The following is a 25,348-nucleotide window of genomic DNA, read 5'->3' as shown; positions in this document are numbered from 1 at the left end:
GGGACCTGATCAGCTGTTCAAAAGTAGCAAGACAGATCTGAATTATTGCATAGTTTAAACTTATTCAACATAATGGATCTATACAGAGTTTAAAAAATATTAGGGAATACTATGTTGAATTTTTGAACTGAAACCATCAGAGATCTTTGATAAGAAAGATTGTAACTGCTACATTGCTGCCTCACACCAGGTTTTTGGTATGTGAAGAATCCTAGTTATTTATGAGGTTTCTAAATAACTATTTATACAACGTACTTTAAGGTGACTGACTAAAATACTGTTGCTTCCATTATCAACATTCCTGGTATGTTACACAAGTTTTAAGTCTGAATACATTTTTTAAGTTCAAGTTTATAAACCTGTATATACTGTGAGGTTCATAATGGATGGGTGCTGTTACAATCAGATTAAAAAGCTACATTAAAATACCACGTGATCATCTATTAATATGTGATCATACTAAAATAATGCATTTGCACTTTAATTCTGGCATTTCCCATCTTTTGCATTCTTGATTTTTCAACCTAATAACTTTCTTTAAAGAAAGTATATTTTGTATACAGTTTCCTAGTTTGTTAGGTTTAGAAAAAAAAATGCAGAAACATTTTCTATTATATCACCAGCCCCATTAGCAGAGGTTGAACCCTGGCCTTTCAATTCTGCAGAAAGATGTCGCAGGTTTGTTTTGAGAAGCAGCCTGGTTAAGAGAATGGGATTTGTGTCCAGCCTATTAGGGAGTTGGGCTCTATTCCTGCTTGTGCAACCTCTCAGTGGAAAATGAGATATTGATTAATTATAAAAGGTGTGAAGGGAAATATTAACATTAATGATAAATGAGTCTTAATCTCATGTTCTCCTGGTTCCCCATTATTATTGGTGTTTATTTCTGTTCCGGGGTTCATGTCACATTTGCAGGATATGACCGCAGAGGCAGGGATTGATCACTGGGCATCTATTCTGCTGCCATGTTCTCTCTCTTCCCAGGCGTCGCGAGGGGCAATGAGGACCTGGTCTTAGAATGTTCAGGGATTCTGACATACTACCAAAATTATATTTCGCAAAACACAGGCTGGAGATAGGAAATGGTGATTTTCAAGAAGCAATTTTTACTCAGGCAAATCTGCATAAAAATTCCTGGGATGAACAAAAGGTCTCTGGCCTCAAAACAATCACCATGTTGAATTTCAAAGACGTGCTTTAATAGCAGTATCGGAGCGTCTATCTCTTCTTGTCACAATGGGATGCTCACTATGACTTTGGGGTATTAATCAATACAGGCACACACACACAAACACTAAATAGTACAAGTGTAATTGTTCATGATTAAACAAATCTAGTAGCTTGTGCAGAAGTCTCACACTTTCCCCCAAGTTTTACCTTACATTGGTGTAGCAGGTATAATCACTCATTTTGTTATAAGCACATAACGTATTATACAAAGCACAACACTTCACAAAGGCCAAGACAGCAAAAGCTGAGCAATTGAGAAAGGAAGAGATTTTTTAGTCAGAACATTTAAAACTCAGTTTATACCTATTTAACTTCAATGACTAATGAACATTTTGGAGAAAGGAAACCTTTACTAAAGATTTATCACAACACTTCCTTCAATGAAGGTGTTACGAGCTCATAATAAACATGCTATGAGACTGTCAAGAAGGCCTCCAGCAAAACCAGGGAAAACCAAAATTAACTTTCCTGATGTTTCTATGGCTAATAAACAGGCAGAAAAAAAAATCGAATAGAAGACACCCTCACCCCCAGAAACAACACTGCAAACCAAACCTACTTCCAGGCCTTCTTTACATATCACAAAGAAGGGCACAAGCCCAATTTTTATTACAAACCTTTGCAGATCATCCTTATAAGAGGATGAACTTCTCTTACCAAATTATACTGACTTAGAATATTTTGTTACTGAAATATTCTGGACTGTAAGGATTGGACATTGGTGAACCTACGGTTTAAAGAGGTGAATGATGTGGATAAATTCCATTCATAAAAGGGCTTGATTTAGGGAGGGGCTAAACATTTACAATCCCTACTGGAGGCCATGGGGTTTGCAGGTGGTCAGCACTCGTGGGTCAATCCCAGCATATTAAATGGACAAAAGATATACAATTTGACCTTTGAGACATAATACATTTTTATATTTTTTTATAATGGAGATATCCTATCTCCTAGAACTGGAAGAAGGGACCTTGAAAGGTCATTCAGTCCAGCCCCCTGCCTTCACTAGCAGGACCAAGTACTGATTTTGCTGCAGATCCCTAAGTGGCCCCCTTAAGGATTGAACTCACAACCCTGGGTTTAGCAGGCCAATGCTCAAACCACTGAGCTATCCCTCCCCCAATACAGACTCACTAGCATGCATCATACATTCTTTAATATACACAAAACCCTCCCCATATAAACAACAACAAACAATTTCTTCATGTACTTGTAATAAAGATCTTTTTTTGATGGTTACGCAAAAAGAAATAGGTAAAATTTTCAAAAGTGCCTACGTCACTTTCGCTCTTAAATCCCATTTAAATTCAATAGGATTTAGGCTTCTAGGGGGACTTAGCCGCTTCTGAAAATTTTACCCAATGGTTATAAACATGGACCTGTAGTACCAATTACTTGCCACATAAAGACAACGGTGTAAGCAAAATTCACAACTTTGATACAGGGCACAGAAGAAATCTGTGGAAAATTACAATAAAATATGTGAGGATTTTTATTCTGATTTACGTAATCTGCAGACATTTTATGGAGACTCCTCCTAACCATGCACACCCCTTCCTACATATGAGTCTCACCTGCAGCTATTGTGCACTTAAAAGCTCCCACTGAAGCCATCCCTTAATCTAGCTACCGCTCACATGGAAACAGTATTAGAGGGAAGCTCAAAGCAAAATCAAATCAGGGAGGCCACTTTTACAAATATCAGTCAACACCTGTCTATTCTAGCTCTTTCCCCTTTAACATTTCCCAGCGTTGCTACCACCCAGGCAGCTCCTCTGTCTAGTGTAGACAGCGGCTAAAGGCCATGGGTGTTTTGAACACGGTGTCATCTACTCCTGCTCTAAGCACTAATCCAGGCCTTGTTACACCCTACCCAGTTCAGAATAGTTTTTACACTGTTCTTAAAATGGTTTTTAGCACTTCCCCCTCCCTCCATTTCTTTCCATTGTACCACTAATGCAGTGCCAGCAGCAGTAGCAATGGTGGGCGCTCTAGTGCAGGCTGACCATTGGTATTTTAACCACCATGTGAAGCTTATTCATTAAGATTTGAAAGACACTTTAAGGCCCTTTGATGTAAGGAGCTATAGAAGTGCCAAGTGGCAGAAATATTCAGAGTAACTGATCTATCTTAAAGTAAGTGTCACTAGAAGAGTGATTTTCAACCTTTTTTCATGTGCGGACCCCTACACATTTTTTAATGGAGGTATGGACCCCTTTGGAAATCTCAGACATAGTCTGCAGACCCTCAGGGGTCCATGACCACAGGTTGAAAACCACTGCACTAGAAGAATTGTGTGACATAACTGAAAAATATTTTCTTGTTGAATACATGGACAAGGTCGGTTTTATCCATAAACAAATATACTAATAAACCCTTAAAGAGTAAAGATGTCATAACACTCTGGCTGATTTTCAGAAGATCTGGCCACACAATACTCATTTAGGGCAGGTCTACATTACAGCTGGGATCGATGCTCTGAGATCAATCCACTGGCAGTTGATTTAGCGGGTCTAATGTAGACCCACCAAATCGACAGCAAATCGCTCTCCAGTCGACCCCTGTACTCTACCCCCGATGAGAAGAGTAAGGTAAATTGATGGGAGATTTTCTCCCGTTGACCCCCCGCGGTGTAGACCCCATAGTAACTCGACCTAAGATACATCGACTCCAGCTACGTTATTCACGTAGCTGGTGTTGCGTAGTGTAGGTCAACTTACCATGGTAGTGTAGACCTAGCCTTAGTTTTGGGCAGTTTTACATGCCAAGTCCTTTAGGCAGCTTTAAAAATTTCAGACTGTGTTCTGAAACACCTGTTTGCAAGAGATAAGTGCTAAAAAGTGCATATTTCTTATGAGCTGTGTGAAATGAATCTCTATGGGAAACAATACATAGTAATGCAAATTTATAGATTCACATGAATCCCTGCCCGCAGGAAGTTCACTTTTTAACAGTCTCTGCTATATCCATATTGAGCAACAAAAAAATCAAGTATTTGAGTCTTTCATTTGAGTTTTTCTTTTTAAAGACGCATGAGTTGCTTAAGGTCCTATCTAAAAAAGATTACCCACATCGTGAATCAGTTCTTAAGAAGCTACAGATCATGCACACTCCTATAATTGTTATTGGAACATTGTATATGTCCTCTTTCCCTTACTGCCCACAAGTTTGTGAAAAACTCCAGCAACCTGTTCAATGTGAGTTCAAATGTGGCTACATAACCGATGGAGCTATGTAACTTGTTTGTTTAAAACAATGAAGTGACTTGCAAAAAAATTGTTCTCTTGTGATAGAAAGTAGCAGATTATTTGAAATTAATTGGTGTAAAGAAAAACAGGTTTTGCTCAGTTTAAACTGGAGGATTGGCTCTAATTCCGTATAACCCTATACAAGTCCTATCCCTTGCGGTCATTAAATTAGTCTAAATCAGTGGTTCCAAAACTTGTTCCGCCACTTGTGCAGGGAAAGCCTCTGGCAGGCCGGGCCGGTTTGTGTACCTGCCACGTCCGCAGGTTCGGCCGATCGCGGCTCCCAGTGGCCGCGGTTTGCTGCTCCAGGCCAATGGGAGCTGCAGGAAGCGGCACAGGCTTCCAGGCTTTCCCTGCACAAGTGGCGGAACAAGTTTGGGAACCACTGGTCTAAATGAAAGAAAAAGAGACTCCACTATATCTTACAGGAGGCATATGTAAGTTAAATAGTGGGGAAGCTAAAAAAACTTCTTACTGGAACCAGAATGCCTCTTCTCTTACCAACTCTGCCTATTTCCTGCTAACTGCTTCCATAGGGGACACAGTAACTATTAGAAATTCTGAATATTGTATATTTCAAGTATCGTATGTGAAAGAGGAGCAATTCTCAGAGTCTGTGAACAGTTTCTGTACTTACATTTTTTGGTCTGAAGGGGTGGGGAGTTGTGGGTGAAGGTTTACGGGATAACAATATTTAAAAATGAAACTAATTTTTCTATTTTAAAATACAGATTTCACCAATGAATTCCATTCTTCAGTTAGAAAAGGAAGATAAAGTAGCTCAGCTGCAGTTCAACTGAAAGAGAATCTCAATGATATGGTGCTGGGAGAGGTGTGGTTTTGATTTGAGGACAGTCAGATGTTAATTCTAAAATAGGATAACATTTTATGCTCAAAGGTATAAAAATATTAATGAATATTAGTGTTGTTTTTATTTGTTTTCCCGTGGAGAGACTTCCACGTTCTCAAAAACATAAATTCAGTTCAGGATTAGCATCTTAATCATAGGGCCTGATACACAGCCCACTGAAGTCCATGGGAATCTCTCTATTGATTAAAGCGGGCTTTGGATCAAACCCCTAAAAAGGACACTGTCAGATAGTTTAGGGTTTAAGCAGTTAGGCTTTGTTTAAAAAGGAAGGAGCTGGGAGAAGGAGAACTTACAAAACCAAATATTAATAGAAGTGCTTTTATTATTTTCTTTCATGTCAGTGTTTTGTGTTTGGATTTAGAGGTTTCCTGTTTAGTGTCTGCCACCCCAATGTTGCAGCATTGTACTAGTACATAAGAACCAGAAACGTTTTATTGTCCAAATTGAGTTAAAGGCAAAATGGAACCAACCGAAAGGGTGAAGAAGAAGTTAGAGTTTCAAATTTTCAATTTCAATAATCTAAAGCCTTACTGGTAATACAGGTAAAAAATATTTTTTAAACCTAATAATGTCCTTTTTATCGCCTTCCAAGTACATTTTTTAAAATGTCCCTTTCCAGGGCTAAATGAGCTAAAACACCATCCAAACATACAAGAAGAGTTCCTCTGTCAGTTTTGGGGTTTGCTTTATTTTAAGCAGATTTTGGAGTGTGAAAGTACCAAAGATTTAAAAATGACTCCCTACCCCGTTGTTGAATTACAAGAGGACATGACCCACCTATTGAAATATTTAAAATGGGAACCCCAAGGCATGGTGAGTGGGAAGAAGAGGCAGGTATTTCTAGATCAGGTGGGAAGATCCCACTCCTCCCCTCTGACTCAAGTGAATATTTTTGGCTTTGTAAAACCAACCAGTTCAGAAGACAAGAACCCCTCTGATTAATGTTTCAAGCAACTCCTTACATTTTTCCAAATGCACCTCTCTTAGTCCCAGTCCACGCTGCTAATGCAGCAGTGTTAAAATCCGGCTGTTAAAGTTAAAGCAGGTTTCAACTTGGAATGTAGACAGATCCTTACCATGTTTTAACTGTGTCCAAGAAGCATGCTGAAAACCTGGATGTGTCCCACTACTCCTATTACAAGAGGTATTAAGTTTTGCTAGGAGTTTGTACAGTTCTTAGCACAATGAAACCGCAAAACTTGGGGCCTTTGAGTGCTACCACAATACAATAATAAAATGGTCTCAGTAGCTGCTCCCCTTAATGTGGTTTGAGCATTGGCCTGCTAAACCCAGGGTTGTGAGTTCAATCCTTGAGGGGGTCATTTAGGGATGAAGGGGAACGGTCAGAGACAGTACTTGGTCCTGCTAGTGAAGGCAGGGGACTGGACTTGATGACCTTTCAAGGTCCTTTCCAGTTCTATGAGATAGGCATATATTATTATGGCTAATACTGGGTGAACATTTTCTGCAAGAAAAGCAAAATCTCTGCACTGTGGCAAAAAATTTCTGTTGTCCCAATCATAAACGTCATGTTTTTCCAATTATGCTAGAATATGAGAACAGCATGGCATGCTCTTGATTGCAATCTGATGCTTCTGGATAACGAAGTCACTGCTTTAGTTTAGTTGGGCAGCCGCATCTGTTCTGTCAAAAGGATATTAATAATTTAGTAAACAACATGATAAATAAATTGCTGCCAGTCTGATAGGCCAGCACAGAGTACAAGCCAGGTTGCAAACCGAATCCTAGTACTATCCATCAAGTTCATATTTAAAGATGCAGAAACGGACACCTACAAGGTGGGCAAGATAAATGAGAAAGAGAGGGAGAGCGTATTGATGGAATTAAATTGTCCCTTAAATAAAATTAGCTTCCTTGGGAGAAATAGGCAAAGAGAAACTAAAACACCCCACGCTCCCACATACGCTTTAAGCAAGTGGAAAGATGAGGATAGAATAATAGTTGGAGGTATGAGGACAGAGTAAAAAAAAATGGAGTCCAATCCTCTCTGTGACGTTGCACTCCATATGATTTTATGAAAATATGCTAATGAGTGTGAATATAATGTAACTGGAATATGCTTCATGGGTCTCTTGTAAGGTATCATTCATAAGGTCTCTTGTAAGGTATCATTACAAAGCTTATAATCTACTGAGTGTGTTCATCCTATTTGTATAAATGTATCATTCTTGTATCTGAAACTAGAAATATTACATATAACTCTGAGCACCTATTGTAATTATGCAAAGTGTAGGCCATTAATGGTGGTTTGGAATCTTGATGCCTCCCATTAACCAGGACAATTGTCTGTAGATGGTTCTGTTTTACTTGTAAGTCTTCCTGTATATGTGTGTGCTGGCAAGTGGGTAATGAAGTCTTACAGTGACATGTGATCATGTCACCTGAACTGGAATCCATCTTTAACCTGGTGTTTTTCCATTGAGTAGGGGAGGAAGGGGGGACCCAGAGACATAAAAGATTCCTGCCTTGTACCAAAGCTATATAAAGGGGTGGAACAGAACAAAGGGGGCTGCAATCATGAGAAATTCCCTAGCTACCCCCTGAGCTAGAACAAGGGCTGTACCAGGGGAAAGGATTGTGCCCAGACTAGGAAGGCATCCAGTTTGTGCTAGAAGCTTATTGAAACATCTCTGAGGGTGATATTTTATCTGTATTCAGTTTTCTTACTGGATTAGGCATAGGCTTGCATGTTTTATTTTATTTTGCTTGGTAATTCACTTTGTTCTGTCTGGTATTACTTGGAACCACTTAAAATCCTACTTTTTGTATTTAATAAAATAACTTTTTACTTATTAATTAACCCAGAGTATGTATTAATACCTGGGGGGGAGGGGCAAACAGCTGTGCATCTCTCTCTATCAGTGTTATAGAGGGCAAACAATTTATGAGTTTACCCTGCATAAGCTTTATATAGAGTAAAACGAATTTATTTGGGTTTGGACCCCATTGGGAGTTGGGCATCTGAGTGTTAAAGACAGGAACACTTCTTAAGTTGCTTTCAGTTAAGTCTGCAGCTTGAGGTTCAGACCTGGGTTTGGGTCTGCAGCAGACTAGCTGGTCTGGCTCAAACCAGGCAGTTGAAGTCCCAAGCTGCCAGGGCAGGAAAGCAGGGGCAGAAGTAGTCTTGGCACATCAGTTGGCAGCCCCAAGGGGGTTTCTGTGATCCAACCTATCACACTCTCCCATTGACAACAAGAGAAGGGGGGTGTTTGGCGCCTTTTGGGACAGAATACTTGGATTTTAAAGCATACCTCAGAATCTAGAACCATCATCATACCATCCAGGTAGGAGGAGGGGGAATGGTGGTGATCAGAGGAGGAAATTGTGACACTACGCCCCATATTATTTATAGAAATATTGTTATAATACAATAATGGCATAACTAAGATGTATTTTATGCACGATGGGGCATGTGAGATATCATTGGAAAGGTTATGATTTACTGAATATGATTATCATATTTGTATGCATGTATCATTTTTGTATATGAAGTTAGGAATATTGTCTATGCACCTATTCCAATGTGTTTATACCTGGGGAACACCAACTAGACAGATGGCAATTGGTCTAGATTGCTGACTGGAAAGGGCTATTGGGAAAAACAATAGGTCTTTGAAGATGCTAATCTCCCACCTTCCTGGAAAGCCTTCCTTGGACACTGCAAATAGACTGAGTTATGGCTGCAAGGTTCATGGATCAAGTCACCTGACACTAGACTCCATGATAAAATTAGTATTTTTCCACTGGTTGGGGGTGGGAATCACACTGGAAGACAAAGGATTGCCGCCATATGTAAAACCTATTTAAGGCAGGAGAGTGACATAATCGAGGTTCATTCTTCACTGAATCCCCGCCCAGGATGACTGCTGGAAATATCTAAGAAACATAAGACTGAGGGGAAGAGAATTGCTGAGCCCAGGCTGGAAGGGTGTCTAGCCTGTGGATGAAATATCTGAAGTTTCAAGCTGCAGGCCAATGCAGCTGGTTTTTAAGAATCTCTGCAATCTGCCTAAAACAACATTTAGGGTGAAAATTTTCCTTAGTACCTTAAGCTTAGTTTGAGTGTTTGTTTTATTTGCTCAGTAATCTGCTTTGATCTGTTTGCTATCACTTCAAATTTATCTTTTGTAGTTAATTAACTTGTTTTTGTTTTGTCTAAAACCAGTGTTTGGAAACCATACTTGGGGCAGAAAGCTGTTGCATATCTCTCTTCACATTGAGGGAGGGGGAAAATTTTATGAGCTTGTGCTGTACAGTTCTCTGTGCAGCACAAGATGGTATAATTTTGAGTTTACCCTCCAGAGGGGGTGTGCACTTGAGTACTGGCAGTTCCTTAGCTGAGCCTTCCCATGCAGAGCTGATCTCAGCATGTGTGTGGGTGTGTCCCTATCTGTATGTGTGCTGGCAAAGTGCAGTCTGAAGCCTGGGGAAGGGCTTGACAGGCTGCATAGCAGTACAGTGTGAAGGGAACCCAGGCTGGTGGGTCAGGCGGGCTCAGTGGCACGCCAGTCCCAAGTGGCACCTTGGGGGGAACCTGTCACAGAAACATTATGCTCATTTTATTATTGAAGGGTCAGAAATAATATGGAGGGGAATGCAGAAGAGAAACAGTTCAGCAGAGAGGAGATGGTTGTCTTCCAGGCAAGGAATTGCTCCTCCCTTTATCTCTCCCCTCAGTCATACCAGTCCCCCTTTTCTCCTCCCCCCAACTTCATAGCCTATATTGTTTCTATATTGTATTGCTTTGCTGGGAGATTAGGATGTCACCAGTACCCTGCTGTTAGTGAACACAGAAAGGAGTGAAGCAGCAGAGCAAGGTATCAATACAAAAGTCAGGGGAAGAGACCTTCACACCTCCATCATTCAAGCTGAACCTAGCAGGGAGGTCCCACAATGCCTCTGGCTGCACGGAATAATAGACAACAAATCGGAGAGACCAGAAATGATCATAATAATAAGACTGCCTCGGATAACATTGAACAACAAAAGCAGATCTTGAGAGGGAACTACCAGACTTATGTCTAACATTCCAACAAAGAACATGCATGTTTTTTGGACCAAATAATGGAAGGGCTCTATTCTGCAAAGTGACCCACACGGGGTGACACCTACAGCTGCATTTCCAGGCAGATGGTTTTGAAGGATCAAAACCTTAATGACCCATAGTTTAACTGACTGAGTAGTCACTTGGTGGCACTAGAGATACAGTATGATTTCTTTTTATCAGTAAAAGGAAAAGAGGCAGACAAAGGTTCGGATGATCAAAAACAGTCCTGCCACAATATAACATACAGATTATAACTACTCCTAGGACACAGAGTTACTGAAATTTTCAATGTACAATCAATAGTCTCTCTTCTACTTTTAATAAAATGGTCAAACAATGTAAACACATTTCAACTCGGGGTAGTCATGAGTGATCACAGAGAAATTACTATTATTACTATTTAATCAGCATAGTGTAAGGCTCAGAATTGGGAGATGGAAAGAATGACAGCTGTCTTGAACTTTCAAATTAAACTCTCTTATGGGAAAAGTGGTCTCCCCGAGACAGACACAGCTATAATTCACTTTTACCTGCTTAGAAATCTGCCTCCACTTGGACTGTTTGATCTAGAACTGACTGGATTTGTTCACATGTATTTTGCTTGTTTTAGATATCACTTAGCTACCACTATTTTCATTATACATTTTATGGGCTCACTCCTGCATGGTGACAGAACCCTTAATCCAACTGAACTCAAGAGGGCTGGAAGTCAATGCAAACAGAGAGCACTCAGGGGGCACCCAGCACCTTGCGGGTTCAGGCCCTCTGTTGTTCCCTTGTGGCTCACACTACCTTAGGAGGGCCACCAGGGTCCCAACCCCATAGTCAAAGATGGCTAATGACATCCTCTCTGTGAATATTAGGCCTGGTCTACACCTAAAGTTTAGGTTGACCTGGCTACATTGCTCATGGCTGTGAATAATTTCACTCCTTGCCTGACTCAGTTAGGTCAACCTAATCCCCGTAGACACAGCTAGGTCGATGGAAGAATTCTTACACCTACCTAGCTATTGCCTCTTCAGGGGACAGATTTACTAAAGCTATGGAAAAAAATACTTGTATCACTGTAGCAAGTGTCTTCACTACAGCGCTGCAGTGGCACGGCTACAGTTGTGCTGTTGCAGCACTTGAAGTGTAGACAGAGCCTGAGATTGCTCGTTAGCGCTTGTGTGGTCATTCTGAGCCACCTAATGCTTAGAGGAGGATGTAGGTCCCTAATGAGTCTAAGGCTCAGTGAGAGTCAGGGGTGACCCCATAAGGCCTCCTAAGGTTTGTGAGGTGGTCTGACAAGCTTCCTAAGCGTCATTGGAGCTTGTTGCTTCCTGCAGGTCCACAGGAAGGGAAAGGAAAATGCTTCCTTAATTTTTCTTCAGCTTCCCCCAACCTCTGGTCTCCTTCTAAGGAGTATAAATAGAAATATATTCTTTTGCAGATCTTGGCCTCTGCTCTGTCCCCTTTGCACCAATGGAAAGCCGACTTAAAGAGGGCTTGGATATGGTAATCCCTGAGTAGCATGAAGTCCACACAGCTAGCTCTACCTTACCTGCTCTTAACTCCGTTGGCACAGGTAGTGTGTTGAGAGCAAGCCAGCGTACAAGGGCAATGTGCTCTATCAATCCTGCCAGAACAGCCCCATAGGGACCATATAGGCCAGCATAAGGTAGAACAACCCTGAGAATGCTCTAAAACTTATGCTGAAAGCCAAACAAGACCCTGGCTGCCCCCAGAATTTGGAGGCAGTAGAGAAGGGGCAGAAAGCCACCTGCCTTTTCCCTCTTCAAGCATGCAAAACCAGGTAAATAGACACACCTGAGGTGGGAAAGTCACTCCCCTCTCTGTGGCTCACTTTCCCAAAAATGGAGATAATGATACTGACCTCTTTTGTAAAGCACTTTGAGATCTAGTGATGGAAAGCACAGTCTAAGAGCTAGATATTATTTGGCCTTAAAATCTTCTACAACATCAGAAGAATCTATTCCTATATATATATAAAACCTTGCAAAAATACAGACAAGAACAAAATAGATAATTTTTTTAATTCAACAAAGAGGGGATGAAAATGTAATTGTAGCCCTGTGTGTATGACAACATCCAATAATTGTAAACACTGGTATTAGCTGCTTGGTTGACTGGCTTGACATTTAATCACTTGATTCAATTCACTCTGTCTTAGCTGGAATATCTACTAAAAGCATGGTTCATGGTAGTCAAAGAAGAGCTGAACACAGTCATTATCTTCATAAGTTGCCACTGACTAATAAATGTATTGAGGCAAATGGGATTTTGGAGATGTTATTTTCCATTAATTTTGTAGGGTTGATATTTGCTATAAAAACAAGAAACACATAACATGGTAAGAGGTATTAATCCTTAAAGTTTACTGTGGCTGTGCTCCAAGGTATCCTTAGTTTGCAATACAGCAAGCAGGTACATTAACTGGAGCAGCAATACCTATTGACATCGAAATTATAGAACTACTACCATAGGACTCCGCACTTCCTAAATCTTAATTTAGTTATGCTTTTGAACTGAAAGTAGAGAGCAATAACTAAGCACAAAAGACTGTCCTAGGTGGTAAGAGTGGAACTTATATGCACTGACACCTTACTCACCCCAGTTTTCCCTGGACTCAAAAGTGATGTGTGGAAACATATCCATATTCCGCTAACAACTCTTTACTGGTTTTTTAAAAGGTTTCTCTTAAATCAATTTTCAAAGATGCTGAAAGCAATCCAGTATTCAAAGCCAAAGCACTGGCTGGGAGTCCTGTGCATCCACAGATTTTTACATGGAGAAGAGAGTGGGTCCAGATTTGTAAATGCTTGGGAGAAGGATGTGAGCAGAAGCATGAGACAGCACTGCTACTGTCCCACGAGGCTGGCTGAGAAAAGTGTTCCAGGCTAGCAGATGTGAGAGGTGATATCACAGAATCCAGTGCAAGAAGTTATAATGAAACTTGTACAAGTTTCCGCACCTTAAGAGACCATCTCCAGATATCGCAAATGTGATGCATGCAATTCTGATCCACTTTTAATTACAGATAAGTAAGCAGTCTTTGTTGGCTGCTTGAGTGGTTGTTTAAATCAGGTTTAAGTGCTGTGACATCTTTAAAAACTTTAAAAGTATTTGCAACAAGGAGTGTAGTTCTATTTTAATCACCTTTTTTAAATTTTGTGCTTTTTGCACCAGGCCTGTCCGCCAAGACACACAGGTATGTTGGATACTATTTCAGACTACACCAATGTATATAATAAGATTCTAAAATGGTCTGGGTTAAGAGTAAAGGGCAAATCTGAATGGCCAGAGGTGTCTGAAACATTCATAACTGAATGATTTGGGACTTCACCACATGTACTCCCAATCTTAATTCCATTTTAATGTAGTGTTTGCCTGGGAATCTTTGTAATGTCTCTGTAAATACACCTATGGACGCTAACAAGGTATATTGCACATTTTCAAGAATTAAGACAAATGCCGTACAGCCAGACATTTTGTGACTACAACACAGAAAAACCAGAAATAACTCAGTGAATTTGGGTATCTTTCCACGATAAAAAGCTTTCACACTGAGGGTCCAATCCTACAAGATACTGAATGTCTCCTGTAAAATACTGAGTACCCTCAGCTCCCACTGGCTTCAAATTAGTTGAGGGAGCTAACAACTGCATTAAATTAGGCCGTGATTTTCAGAGGCATTGGGCACCCAGAACTCCAAAGAAGCTGTGAGTGCTCAGCATCTCTGAAAAATGAGTCCCTTGGGCCCGCTCCTGGTCATTTTGAAGCTATTGGCAAAATTTCCATTTATTTCAACTATGCAGGACTGGGCCATAGAAGAGTAACTCACAGGGCTGTCCTTAGGATTTATGGGGGCCTATGTAGTATTATTAAACTGGTGCTCCTATGCCCGACAGCAGCCCGGGCTTGCATGTGTATTTTAGATAAGGGTGGTCTTTTGAAGGATTTATTTAAAAAAAACAATATGTCTGAAGATCCAAGCATTTAAGGCTAAAGGTGAATACTCAGATTGTGCATCTAAAAATCTATGCAAGGATTTTATAATCTTCAGCAACACACTAATGAAATATTTTTAAAGCAAATTTTAAACTAAGGTCCTGTAGACTAACAGGTTCTGAGTAAATATTGCAGTCATGCACAACTGTTTTTGGGCTTGTTTACACTGGCAATTTACAGCGCTGCAACTTTCTCGCTCAGGGGGGTGAAAAAACACTCCTCCCCTCCACTCCCTCCTCCCCAGCACAACAAGTTTCACTGCTGTAAAGCGCCAGTGTAGACTAGCCTCGTGGAGGTGGGTTTTTTAGTATTGCCAGTGCAGACTAACCATTTATCAGTAAATTCAGAAACTGACAGTATATACCTGGGGGTTGGCAAATGCCTGTTAAATGGCTTAATTACCACTTGAATGGCTCTTTAACAGTTTCAGTGTGGTAATAGGTCTGGCAGGCTGGAAGGCTTTTTCACTTTTAAGTACTAAATCCCCTCTGGAGGAAGACTCACCAGGCTGCAACAGCCAGCTGTGGTGGGAGCCTGCAGGAAGGGTCAGAACAGGGATAGGAAGAGGTGAGAGGATGGACACTAAAGGGTATGTCTACACTACGGGATTAATCCGAATTTATATAATTCGAATTTGAAAAACAGGTTGTATAAAGTCGAAATGTATGCGGCCACACTAAGCACATTAATTCGGTGGTGTGCGTCCAAGTACCGGGGCTAGCGTCGATTTCTGCAGCGTTGCACTGTGGGTAGCTATCCCATATCTATCCCATAGTTCCTGCAGTCTCCCGCGCCCATTGGAATTCTGGGTTAAGATCCCAGTGCCTGATGGGACAAAAAACATCGTCGCAGGTGGTTCTGGGTACAGCCTCACCTCCTCCCTCCCTCCTCCCTCCCTCCCTCCCTGCATGAAAGCAACGGACGGCAGACAACCATTTCGCGCCTTTTTTCCTGGGTGGGTGAACACTGCAGACTCCATACCATGGCAAGCATGGAGCCCGCTGAGCTCAAGACAGCAGTCATGAACATTGTAAACACCTCGTGCGTTCTCGTGGAGTTTATGCTCAGCCAGGACCAGAAAAACGAGGCGAGGAGGCAGCGGCGGCAGCAGCGCAGCGACAAGCATGATGAGGACATTGACATGGACATGGACACGGACACGGATACAGAATTCTGTGAAACCGCGGGCCCCGGTGCTTTGGAGATCATGTTGTTAATGGGGCAGATTCTATCCATGGAACGCCGATTCTGGGCAAGGGAAACAAGCACAGACTGGTGGGACCGCATAGTGTTGCAGGTGTGGGACGATTCCCAGTGGCTGCGGAACTTTCGCATGCGTAAGGGCACTTTCATGGAACTTTGTGACTTGCTGTCCCCTGCCCTGAAACGCCAGAATACCAAGATGAGAGCAGCCCTCACAGTTGAGAAGCGCGTGGCGATAGCCCTGTGGAAGCTTGCAACGCCAGACAGCTACCGGTCAGTCGGGAATCAATTTGGAGTGGGCAAATCTACTGTGGGGGCTGCTGTGATGCAAGTAGCCAAAGCAATCACTCAGGTGCTGCTACGAAAGTTAGTGACTCTGGGAAATGTGCAGGCCATAGTGGATGGTTTTGCTGCAATGGGATTCCCTAACTGTGGTGGGGCGATAGACGGAACCCATATCCCTATCTTGGCACCGGAGCACCAAGCCACCGAGTACATAAACCGCAAGGGGTACTTTTCAATGGTGCTGCAAGCACTTGTGGATCACAAGGGACGTTTCACCAACATCAACGCGGGCTGGGCGGGAAGGGTTCATGACGCTCGCGTCTTCAGGAACACTACTCTGTTTAAAAGGGCTGCAGCAAGGGACTTACTTTCCGGACCAGAAAATAACCGTTGGGGATGTTGAAATGCCAATAGTTATTCTTGGGGACCCAGCCTACCCCTTAATGCCATGGCTCATGAAGCCGTACACAGGCAGCCTGGACAGGAGTCAGGAGCTGTTTAACTACAGGCTAAGCAAGTGCAGAATGGTGGTAGAATGTGCATTTGGCCGTTTAAAAGGTCGCTGGCGATCATTATTGACTCACTCTGACCTCAGCCAAAGAAATCTCCCCATTGTTATTTCTGCTTGCTGTGTGCTCCACAATCTCTGTGAAAGTAAGGGGGAGACCTTTATGGCGGGGTGGGAGGCTGAGGCAAATCGCCTGGCTGCTGATTACGCGCAGCCAGACACCAGGGCGATTAGAAGAGCACACCAGGAAGTGCTGTGCATCAGAGAAGCTTTAAAAAACAGTTTCATGACTGGCCAGGCTACAGTGTGAAATATCTGTTTGTTTCTCCTTCATGAATACCTGCCCCCTTTATTGACTGATTTTCTGTAAGGAACCCACCCTCCCCCTTCCCCCAGCTTTCTTTCAAACCAAATAAAGTCACTATCATTTAAAAATCATTTATTCTTTATTAATAGATTAGAAAAAGAGGGAGGGAACCCGGGTGGTATTTGGGAGGAGGATTGCTGGGAAGGAAAAAGCCACTAAGAAAAGGTTAAAAAAATGACAGCCTTTTGCTTGGGCTGTCTACTGGGGTGGAATGGGAAGGTGTACGGAGCCTCCTCCCCCGCGTTCTTACACGTCTGGGTGAGGAGGATACGGAACATGGGGAAGGGGGAGGGTGGAACAGGGGCTGAAGCGGCAGTCTGTTTTCCAGCAGCCGTTCCTGAAGCTCCACCAGACGCCGGAGCATGTCTGTTTGCTCACGCAGCAGCCCCAGCATTGCATCCTGCCTCCTCTGATCTTCCTGCCACCACCTCTCATCTCGAGCGTCCCTCCTGTCCTCACGTTGGTCCCTCCTGTCCTCACGTTGGTCCCTCCTGTCCTCACGTTCACTGGCTTCTTTCCTATACTTTGAAACTGTTTCCTTCCACTCATTCAGATGAGCTCTGTCACTGCAGCTGGATTCCATAATTTCAGAAAACATCTTGTCTCGCGTTCTCTTCTTACGACGCCTTATCTGTGATAACCTTCGGGATGGAGGAGGGAGGCTTGAGGAATTTGCAGCTGCTGTAGGGAGGGGAAAAAAGAGAGAATTGTTTAAAAAGCTACATTTTGCAGAACAATGCTTATACTCTTTCACGGTGACCAACACTATTCACATTACATAGCACATGTGATTTCTGTGCAAGGTCGCATTTTGCCTCTTAATGCTGAGTGCCTGTGGCTTTGCTGCTAGAGATCACAGGTCTGGGCAACAGAATTCGGCTTGCATGCGGCCATGGTAAGCCATTGTCTTACAGCTTCTGCGCCCTCCTTTCCCACATACCAAGCATAGCCTGTAGAGTGCTGCGGTTTTTCTGTTAACATTCAGCAGCAGCAGAAAACAAACTAACCCCCCCCCCGCCATGAATTCTCTGGGATGATTGCTGTACCCCTCCCCCCCACCGCGTGGCTGGTATCAGGGAAGATCCCTGCAGGCACCAAACTAACCACCCCCCTCCCGCCGCCCCCCTCCCGCCATGAATTCTCTGGGATGATCATGGTACCCCTCCCCCCACCGCGTGGCTGGTAACAGGAAAGATCCCTGCTAGCCAAACGCGAAAAGCTCAGGGGCCAATTTCCCATCTGCGCTTGGCTAACTGCAGGGAAGGATTTATTTTCCGCCACAGGCAAACATCCCAGTAGGAACGGCCACCTCTGTCCCCTTAATTAAGTTCCCGTATTTCAACCAGGTTACCAGGAGTGATATCACTCTCCTGAGGATTACACAACAAGATAAAGAACGGATGTTGCTTGAATGCCAGCAAACACCGGGACCATACGCTGCCAGGCTTTGTCAGGCAATGATACCAGATTACTTGCTGCAAGCATGGCGTGGTCAAGTGTCCTACCATGGAGGACGGAATAAGGATGCACTGCCCAGAAACCTTGTGGCAAGGCTTTTGGAGTACCTCCAGGAGAGCTTCATGGAGATGTTCCTGGAGGATTTCCGCTCCATCCCCAGACACGTTAACAGACTTTTCCAGTAGCTGAACTGACCGCGAATGCATCCCAAGTCCTCAGGGCAAAGTAATCATTAAAAACCGTTTGCTTTTAAAACAAGTTTTATATTTTAAACGGTAAACTCACCTGAGGTCCCTTCCATGGGGTCAGAGTCTTGGGTAGGCTTGGGAGGGTACTTCAGTCAGGGTGAGAAAAAGATCCTGGCTGTTGGGGAGAACGGAGTGCTGTGTGCTCTCTGCAAGCTCATCCTCCTCCTCCTCCTCTCCCCCATCGGCAGAATCCTCAGGCGTCGCTGATGAGAGTATCCCCGACCCAGAATCCACGATCACAGGTGGGGTAGTGGTGGCGGCCCCCCCTAGAATTGCATGCAGCTCGGCGTAGAAGCGGCATGTCCGCGGCTCTGACCCGGAGCGACCGTTTGCCTCCTTTGTTTTTTGATACGCTTGTCTGAGCTCCTTGACTTTCACGCGGCACTGCTCAGAGTCCCTATTGTGGCCTCTCTCCATCATGCCCTTGGAGATTTTTTCAAAAGTTTTTGCATTTCGTCTTTTAGAACGAAGTTCTGCAAGCACTGAATCCTCTCCCCATACAGCGATCAGATCCAGTACCTCCCTCACGGTCCATGCTGGTGCTCTTTTTCGATTATCAGCCTGCATGGTTACCTGTGCTGATGAGCTATCTGTGGTCACCTGTGCTCTCCACGCTGGGCAAACAGGAAATGAAATTCAAATGTTCGCGGGGCTTTTCCTGTCTACCTGGCCAGTGCATCCGAGTTTAAATTGCTGTCCAGAGCGGTCACAATGATGCACTGTGGGATAGCTCCCGGAGGCCAATACCATCGAATTGCGGCCACACTATCCCTAATTCGAAATGTTAAAATCGATTTTGGCGCTACTCTGCTCGTCGGGGTGGAGTACAGAAATCGATTTAAAGGGCCCTTTACATCGAAATAAATAGCATCGTTGTGTGGACGGTTGCAGGGTAAATTCGAATTAAAGCTGATAAATCCGAATTAAAGTCGTAGTGTAGACCAGGCCTAAGGCCTTATCTACACTGGCACTTTACAGTACTGAAACTTGCAGCACTCAGGGGGGTGTTTTTTCACACCCCTGAGCAAGAAAGTTGCAGTGCTATAAAGTGCCAGTGTAGACAGTGCACCAGCGCTGGGAGCTACTCCCCTTGTGGACATGGGTTTTTTACATTACTGGGAGAGCTCTCTCCCAGCGCTGGTGCTGCAACTACACAGCCACTTTAAAGTGCTGCCACAACAGCGCTTTAACGTTGCTAGTGAAGACATATCCTAAACCCAGGGGTGCCCCACATTTTCGGGTGCCCTACGCAGCCGCGTATGCTGCATATACCTAAGGATGGCCCTGGTAACTCATAAAAAAGGCTCTTATTGAAGCAATATGCTGGATGGGATTCTTGGGGTTAGCCTGAGCGTCCTGCTAAAATTCTGTCCCTGATCAAGTGTAGGAGATTTCCTTGCCTCTGACTCGCTCTCTTTCTGGATATTGCTGAACTATCTGTGCCAAGCATGACCCTTACAAATATTTAAAAGCAAATGTTTTGTCTTTTAAAATGGACCAGATTGCACCAAACGTATTTTACCATGTGAGGTTACCCCTTCCTCCTTACAAAATCTTCATCCCAAACTCCATTCCCACTTCGGAAGTTGATCACTGAGCAACACCACCAATAAATTCAGTATACTTTCAGGAACAAAGTCTAAGGTATGAATACTCCTTTCAAAATGCAGTTTAATATAAGCTTGTTGCCTCCTTTCTTGATTGTGGGTAGGAGAAAGTGGTTTTGTTTAAATGGGAAAACAAATTAATAGATTCCTCATTCCTAGCCATACATACCCTTGGAACACGGAGTTAGTCGCAAACTAAGGGGGGAAATATTTGTTGTGGGCCCTTGTTAAAATATTGGTAGTACAGCACTGGAAAAAGGATCTGATCTTGCAAGGTGCCAACTACTGTCCACTCCCATTGGGTTCAATAGCAGTTGAGGGTGCTCACTACCTCAAAAAGGCATTAATTCCAGCCCTAAGGCAGGAATTGAAATAAAATAAACCTGCAAAAGTAAAAAAGGGGAAGTAGTCTATTCTAAAAGAAGAGGCTGTAGGTGCGCGCATAAGTCTAATCTTAAAATATTTAAAATAGCCAAATTATATTTACATTTGTAACCGTATTTCCCTAGCTGGACACAGTTCACACCTGTCAATATTTAGAACAAATGTTTATGAAATTGTTTTCTTCCACAGATCTTCAAGTACATTACAAATATGGGTGAAAGAATAATTATTCCCATTTTACAGATCAGAAATTAAGTCACCGACAGGTAAAACAACTTGCCCGAGGTTATTCAGCAAGTCAGTGGCAGAGCTGGGAAAAACACACAGTTTCTAGATTCTGCCTCTCAACTATTTTATTTTTACAGTCTTGGTCTTCCAAATTTAGAACTTAATCCTGCAAATGTTGTGCATGTTAGAAACTTTACATGTGTGTCATCCTATGAAGTCCAAGTGTTTGCAGAACTGGGGCCTTAGGTTTTATACTGACAGACACAAGTCAATGGATACAGAAGGTAGCTGTGCAGCTATAGTATATGCTGTTCAACTGCAACCCTGGTAAATATCTTAAACAGAAAGGTATCTCTTCATCTGCGATTTGTAAACATTTAAATTAAAACCATGCTAAAAATCCAGAAGATGTCATTCTAAATGCACACACAATAGAACATGTGGCGGCAGCAGCCTATTTAACTGTGATTATAAAATTGCTACAGTCAGCACTGGGGAAAAAAAAAAAAAAGCAGCATCCTCGTGTTAGCCTCACCAGATTGATCAGCCTTCTCATTGCATGTTCATGCGAGCAAATGCATTCACAGGGATCAAATCCACCTTCTGCCATGATTATGCGGAGAAATCTAAACTTGGCTGTGAACACCTAGAAAGAACAATAATAAAAAGGACAATCAACTCTTTTTCAATTGACCTTATTTTACAGAGACTAATGCATCAAATTTCACTTCATTTAGTCCAATGGGAAAAAACAAAACAAAACACAGTAATCCAATAATATTCCTTTTGGCAGGATGAACAGAGAAAACTGGCATGTTTGATTACTTAACAAATCAAAAAGTAGAGTAGGAGGTAGTGGTTTTGTTTTTTTTGTTTTTTTTTAAAGTGTTGTTTGGTAAACCCTTAATCAGAGGTCCAAATGGTTTTACTAAGTTTTGTGTGCAATCTGGATTTCCCACAGGCCATTATGAAAGATCCCTTCACAGACAAAACTACAAAGGTAAAATCGCTCTCTGAGCTGCACAGTGAGTTGGTTAACTGCAAAATTTCTATTTATTAAATGTTCCATACTCATTCCTTCCACTACATTAGTGGGAGTTCCTTGCAAGAATAAATGGTTTAAATTTGAAATGTGCTGAGTTCCCACAACTCCTACTGGAGGAGACTGGGGCAGAAATATGGGGCAAAAAAGAATTATGTAAATGATTAAGACAAAAAAGTCTATTCCACATATGAACTGAAAAGCAAGAACAGAATACTTTTAATCTCCATCCAGGTTCTTATCCCATCACTGTAGTAGTTAAATAGTTAATTACATTAAAGTAAAGTAAAGTATATTAAAGTATAGTAAAGAAGCTCTCTCTGTTAAATTCAGTAGTGTCAGAAGTAAATCCTTGGTTATGATTTGTTTCAGAAGATTGTCAAGCAAGACACTGCATCCCAAAAAGGTCATGCCACACATACGTGCTCCAAAAGGGGTCATGCCATGCATAGGGGTTCCAAAATAGGTTTGAGAACAATATGGTTCAAGTTAGAACTGGACAAATTTCAGTACTGTCATACCACTGAAAGAATTCACTAGAGCAGGGGTGAGCAAACTTTTTGGCCCAAGGGCCACATCGGGGTTGTGCAACTGTATGGAGGGCCGGGTAGGGAAGACTGTGCCTCCCCAAAACAGCCTGGTCCCTGCCCCCTCCCACTTCCCGCCCCCTGACTGCCCCCCTCAGAACTGCCAACCCATCCAACCCCCCTGCTCCCTGTCCCCTGACTGCCCTGCCCCCTATCCACACCCCTGCCCCCTGACAGCCCCCCTGGGACTTCCACCCCCTATCCAACCACCCTCTGCTCCTAATCCCCTGACTACTCCCTCCTGGGACCCCCCGCCCCTAACTGCCCCCCGGGATCCCACCCCCTTATCCAACCCCCCCCGCTCCCTATCCCCTGACTGCCCTCCCGACCCCTATCCATATCCCCTGACAGGCCCCCCCAGGACTCCCACTCCCAACCCTCCCTGTTCCCAATCCCCTGACCACCACCCCCAGAACCTCCGCCCCATCCAACCGCCCCCTCCTCCCTGTCTGCCACCCAGAACCGCCTGCTCCCTGTCCCGTTACCAGCAGCAGGAGCTCGCAGCTGCAACACCTGGCCAGAGCCAGCTGCACTCCCCACGCTGCCCAGCAGGAGCGGCGGGCCAGAGCGCGGCACGTGCGGCGGCATGGCTGCGGGAGAGAGGGGAGGCGGGGGAAGGGCCGGGGTCTAGGATGTGGCCCGTGGGGCCTTAGTTTGCCCACGTCTGCTCTAGAGGGAAGATTTTAAAAACCACCTAAGAGATTTAGGAGCACAATTCCCCTTGAAAATCAGTGGGACTTGTAGTCCTAAGCCCTTTATTAGACACTTATAAAATTCTCCCCTAGGTCAACATTCTAGTATATGCAAGAAATAAAAATTAAGACCCTGCAACTTATTTACTATTGGGAGACACAATGACCCTTGCCATCTAATGGAAACAGGCAGAAGGAGGATGGAGAAGGGTGTAGTTGGAGCTATTTTAAGAAAGCGCCTCACACACTAATTTTAGATCAAAGAAGGTAATTCAGCTAGTGATACTGATTCAGAGTTCAAAGAAATTATAATAGGAAACAGTGGGGAATCCATTCTAGTTTATTCACTTGTTAAAACCAGGTCTCCACCATACACTCCAGTGGTTCTACAAGTGTATTTTTATCATTTATCAATAGTCTTCTCAGTGGTTTAATGGCAATAATGGGTGACAGATTGCCCGTAGTTTCCATTCCTGCAGTCAAATCAGAATTGCTTTCTCTCTCTACTAACACAATGTAAGAATCTTCAGATCAGTTCTGCAGAATACTTGTGGTCAAAACATCATTGTTAACCTGGTACTAGCATAGCTAGATTCAGCTTGGGTTTGTGCTGGCCGCGCAGGGCCCCTGAGGTGAAACAATCAAGTTTGGAGGCTACAGAAGCAGAAAGCAGCTGCAACCTTTCCTCTGGCAGTAGGGCATCATCACAGCCTCATATGAATAGTGTTAGTCCGCAAGTTGGAAGCCATGTAATAAGGGTAACCAGAAGATGTGCTGAATCAAGCACAACTGCTCAGCTGTCTCTACCAGCTAGACTCATGGGAGCATATAATCCAATAGTATATCTTGGCTCCAATGTGTGTTCTTTGGCCATACTTGGTATCAAAATCCTGTTACAGAATTGCACAATGTATTTTCCATTTACCTCACACTAATCAGAATTGGCTTTATCTTATGTCAGTTCCTACCCATCCCTACACCCAGTTCTGTCATATATCCCTCTCCACTATGAGTCACAGCAACTCTGCCTTTTGTAAATACGGTAGATCATCTATAAAGACGCTAAGGAATGAGAGGGAGAAGGGTTGTGCCCTTTTTTGCTTCCTTATGGTGTATAAAGAAGGCTTGTATTTTTTTTCCTCTCCAAAAAGGTTTTTCCAGCTGCATGCCTCCCTCTCCTACCATTAGATATCCAGTTCTTTGTCTTTTTTGTTTTTCCTAGATGACTCTTTGCACAATTTAAAACCTAGAAGAATTATGACAGAGATATCAAGCAAATAGAAACTAGTTAAATGACAGGAGAGTTATTTTTATTCTGTTTGAAATTCTTTTTGTTTTTCCTTGTTATTGTTACTCACTATTTAACTCAAACCACCGATAAGCAATTGGAAGAAAGGTATGTTTGTTAAAGATCTCACATCCCCCTGCACTTTAATGACAGTAAATCTACAATTTGTATACTACAAGTACTCTAGCAGAATTAGTGGAAAAAAAAAATCACACACACTTGACTGATATTTCTAAAGGTAAAAAATAGCTTATTTAAAGAGGACTGAAAATATTTTTTTTAGGTAATTTATCAGAAAACAGAAAAAGGGGCACCGAAACCAACCTTTTTTCTTTTGCAACCTACCGTAAGGGACATCAAATACAGAGTTCAAATTGGATTATACTTGCGAGAAAGGTAATAACACTGTTTCAAACCCTAGGATAGAGAGGACTTAGCAGTGTATAGAACATTTAACAGAACAATGTGATTGCATAGTTTAAGGGTCTTTCTACACAGCAAATGTTATTTCATAGCAGGGTCTTGTTGTAACATACTATCTCTCAGCCATCTTATAACATTTGATATACACAACTGCATGTGTAGATGGGATTAAACTGTGTTACATACCATGTAACACAATCCTTTAACACTACAGTTTTGCAGTTTAGGCAGGACATTAGAAACAATCATAAAATAATTACTACTGAAATTGAAATGTATTGCTGTCACACAGCTGAGGTTATTATATAGTCCTTGGGGCAAAATGGAGGTGGATCTTCAATTATTTTAGCCAGATGTGAAAAACCACCATTATCGCCAGACTTGAGCAACTATCTGAAATTACAGGAAGAAATAATATATTGGAGCATATTTCTAGTTTTTTATGATTTAACAATTAGCATTCTCAGCTATCACATTAATTGTTGTGAATTGATGTTTTCCCTTTCATTATCTCACCCAATAACCGTCCTGCAGCTGTGTATTATACTTGATATATCGCACTATCAATAAAACAATCTTTATGAACACAAATCGATTGAT

The 25,348-nt window shown here is 42.7% G+C and overlaps 1 protein-coding gene across 1 annotated transcript in view; it reads right to left on the bottom strand.

Annotated features, from left to right (window-relative positions):
• The window catches only part of SMIM14 (small integral membrane protein 14), a 67,763-nt gene that overhangs the window by 22,469 nt on the left and 19,946 nt on the right, over window positions 1-25,348 (bottom strand). Inside the window, exon 2 of the mRNA XM_005286364.5 lies at window positions 21,252-21,362. Within this exon, the coding sequence (XP_005286421.1) occupies window positions 21,252-21,326 (75 nt within the window). The 5' untranslated portion in view covers window positions 21,327-21,362. The remainder of the gene's footprint in view (window positions 1-21,251; window positions 21,363-25,348) is intronic.

Source organism: Chrysemys picta, chromosome 5, assembly GCF_011386835.1.
Source record: "Chrysemys picta bellii isolate R12L10 chromosome 5, ASM1138683v2, whole genome shotgun sequence".
Classification (NCBI taxonomy): Eukaryota; Metazoa; Chordata; order Testudines; family Emydidae; genus Chrysemys; species Chrysemys picta.
Note: the sequence above shows the minus strand (reverse complement) of the source record. Positions and strands in the feature narration are given on the sequence as shown.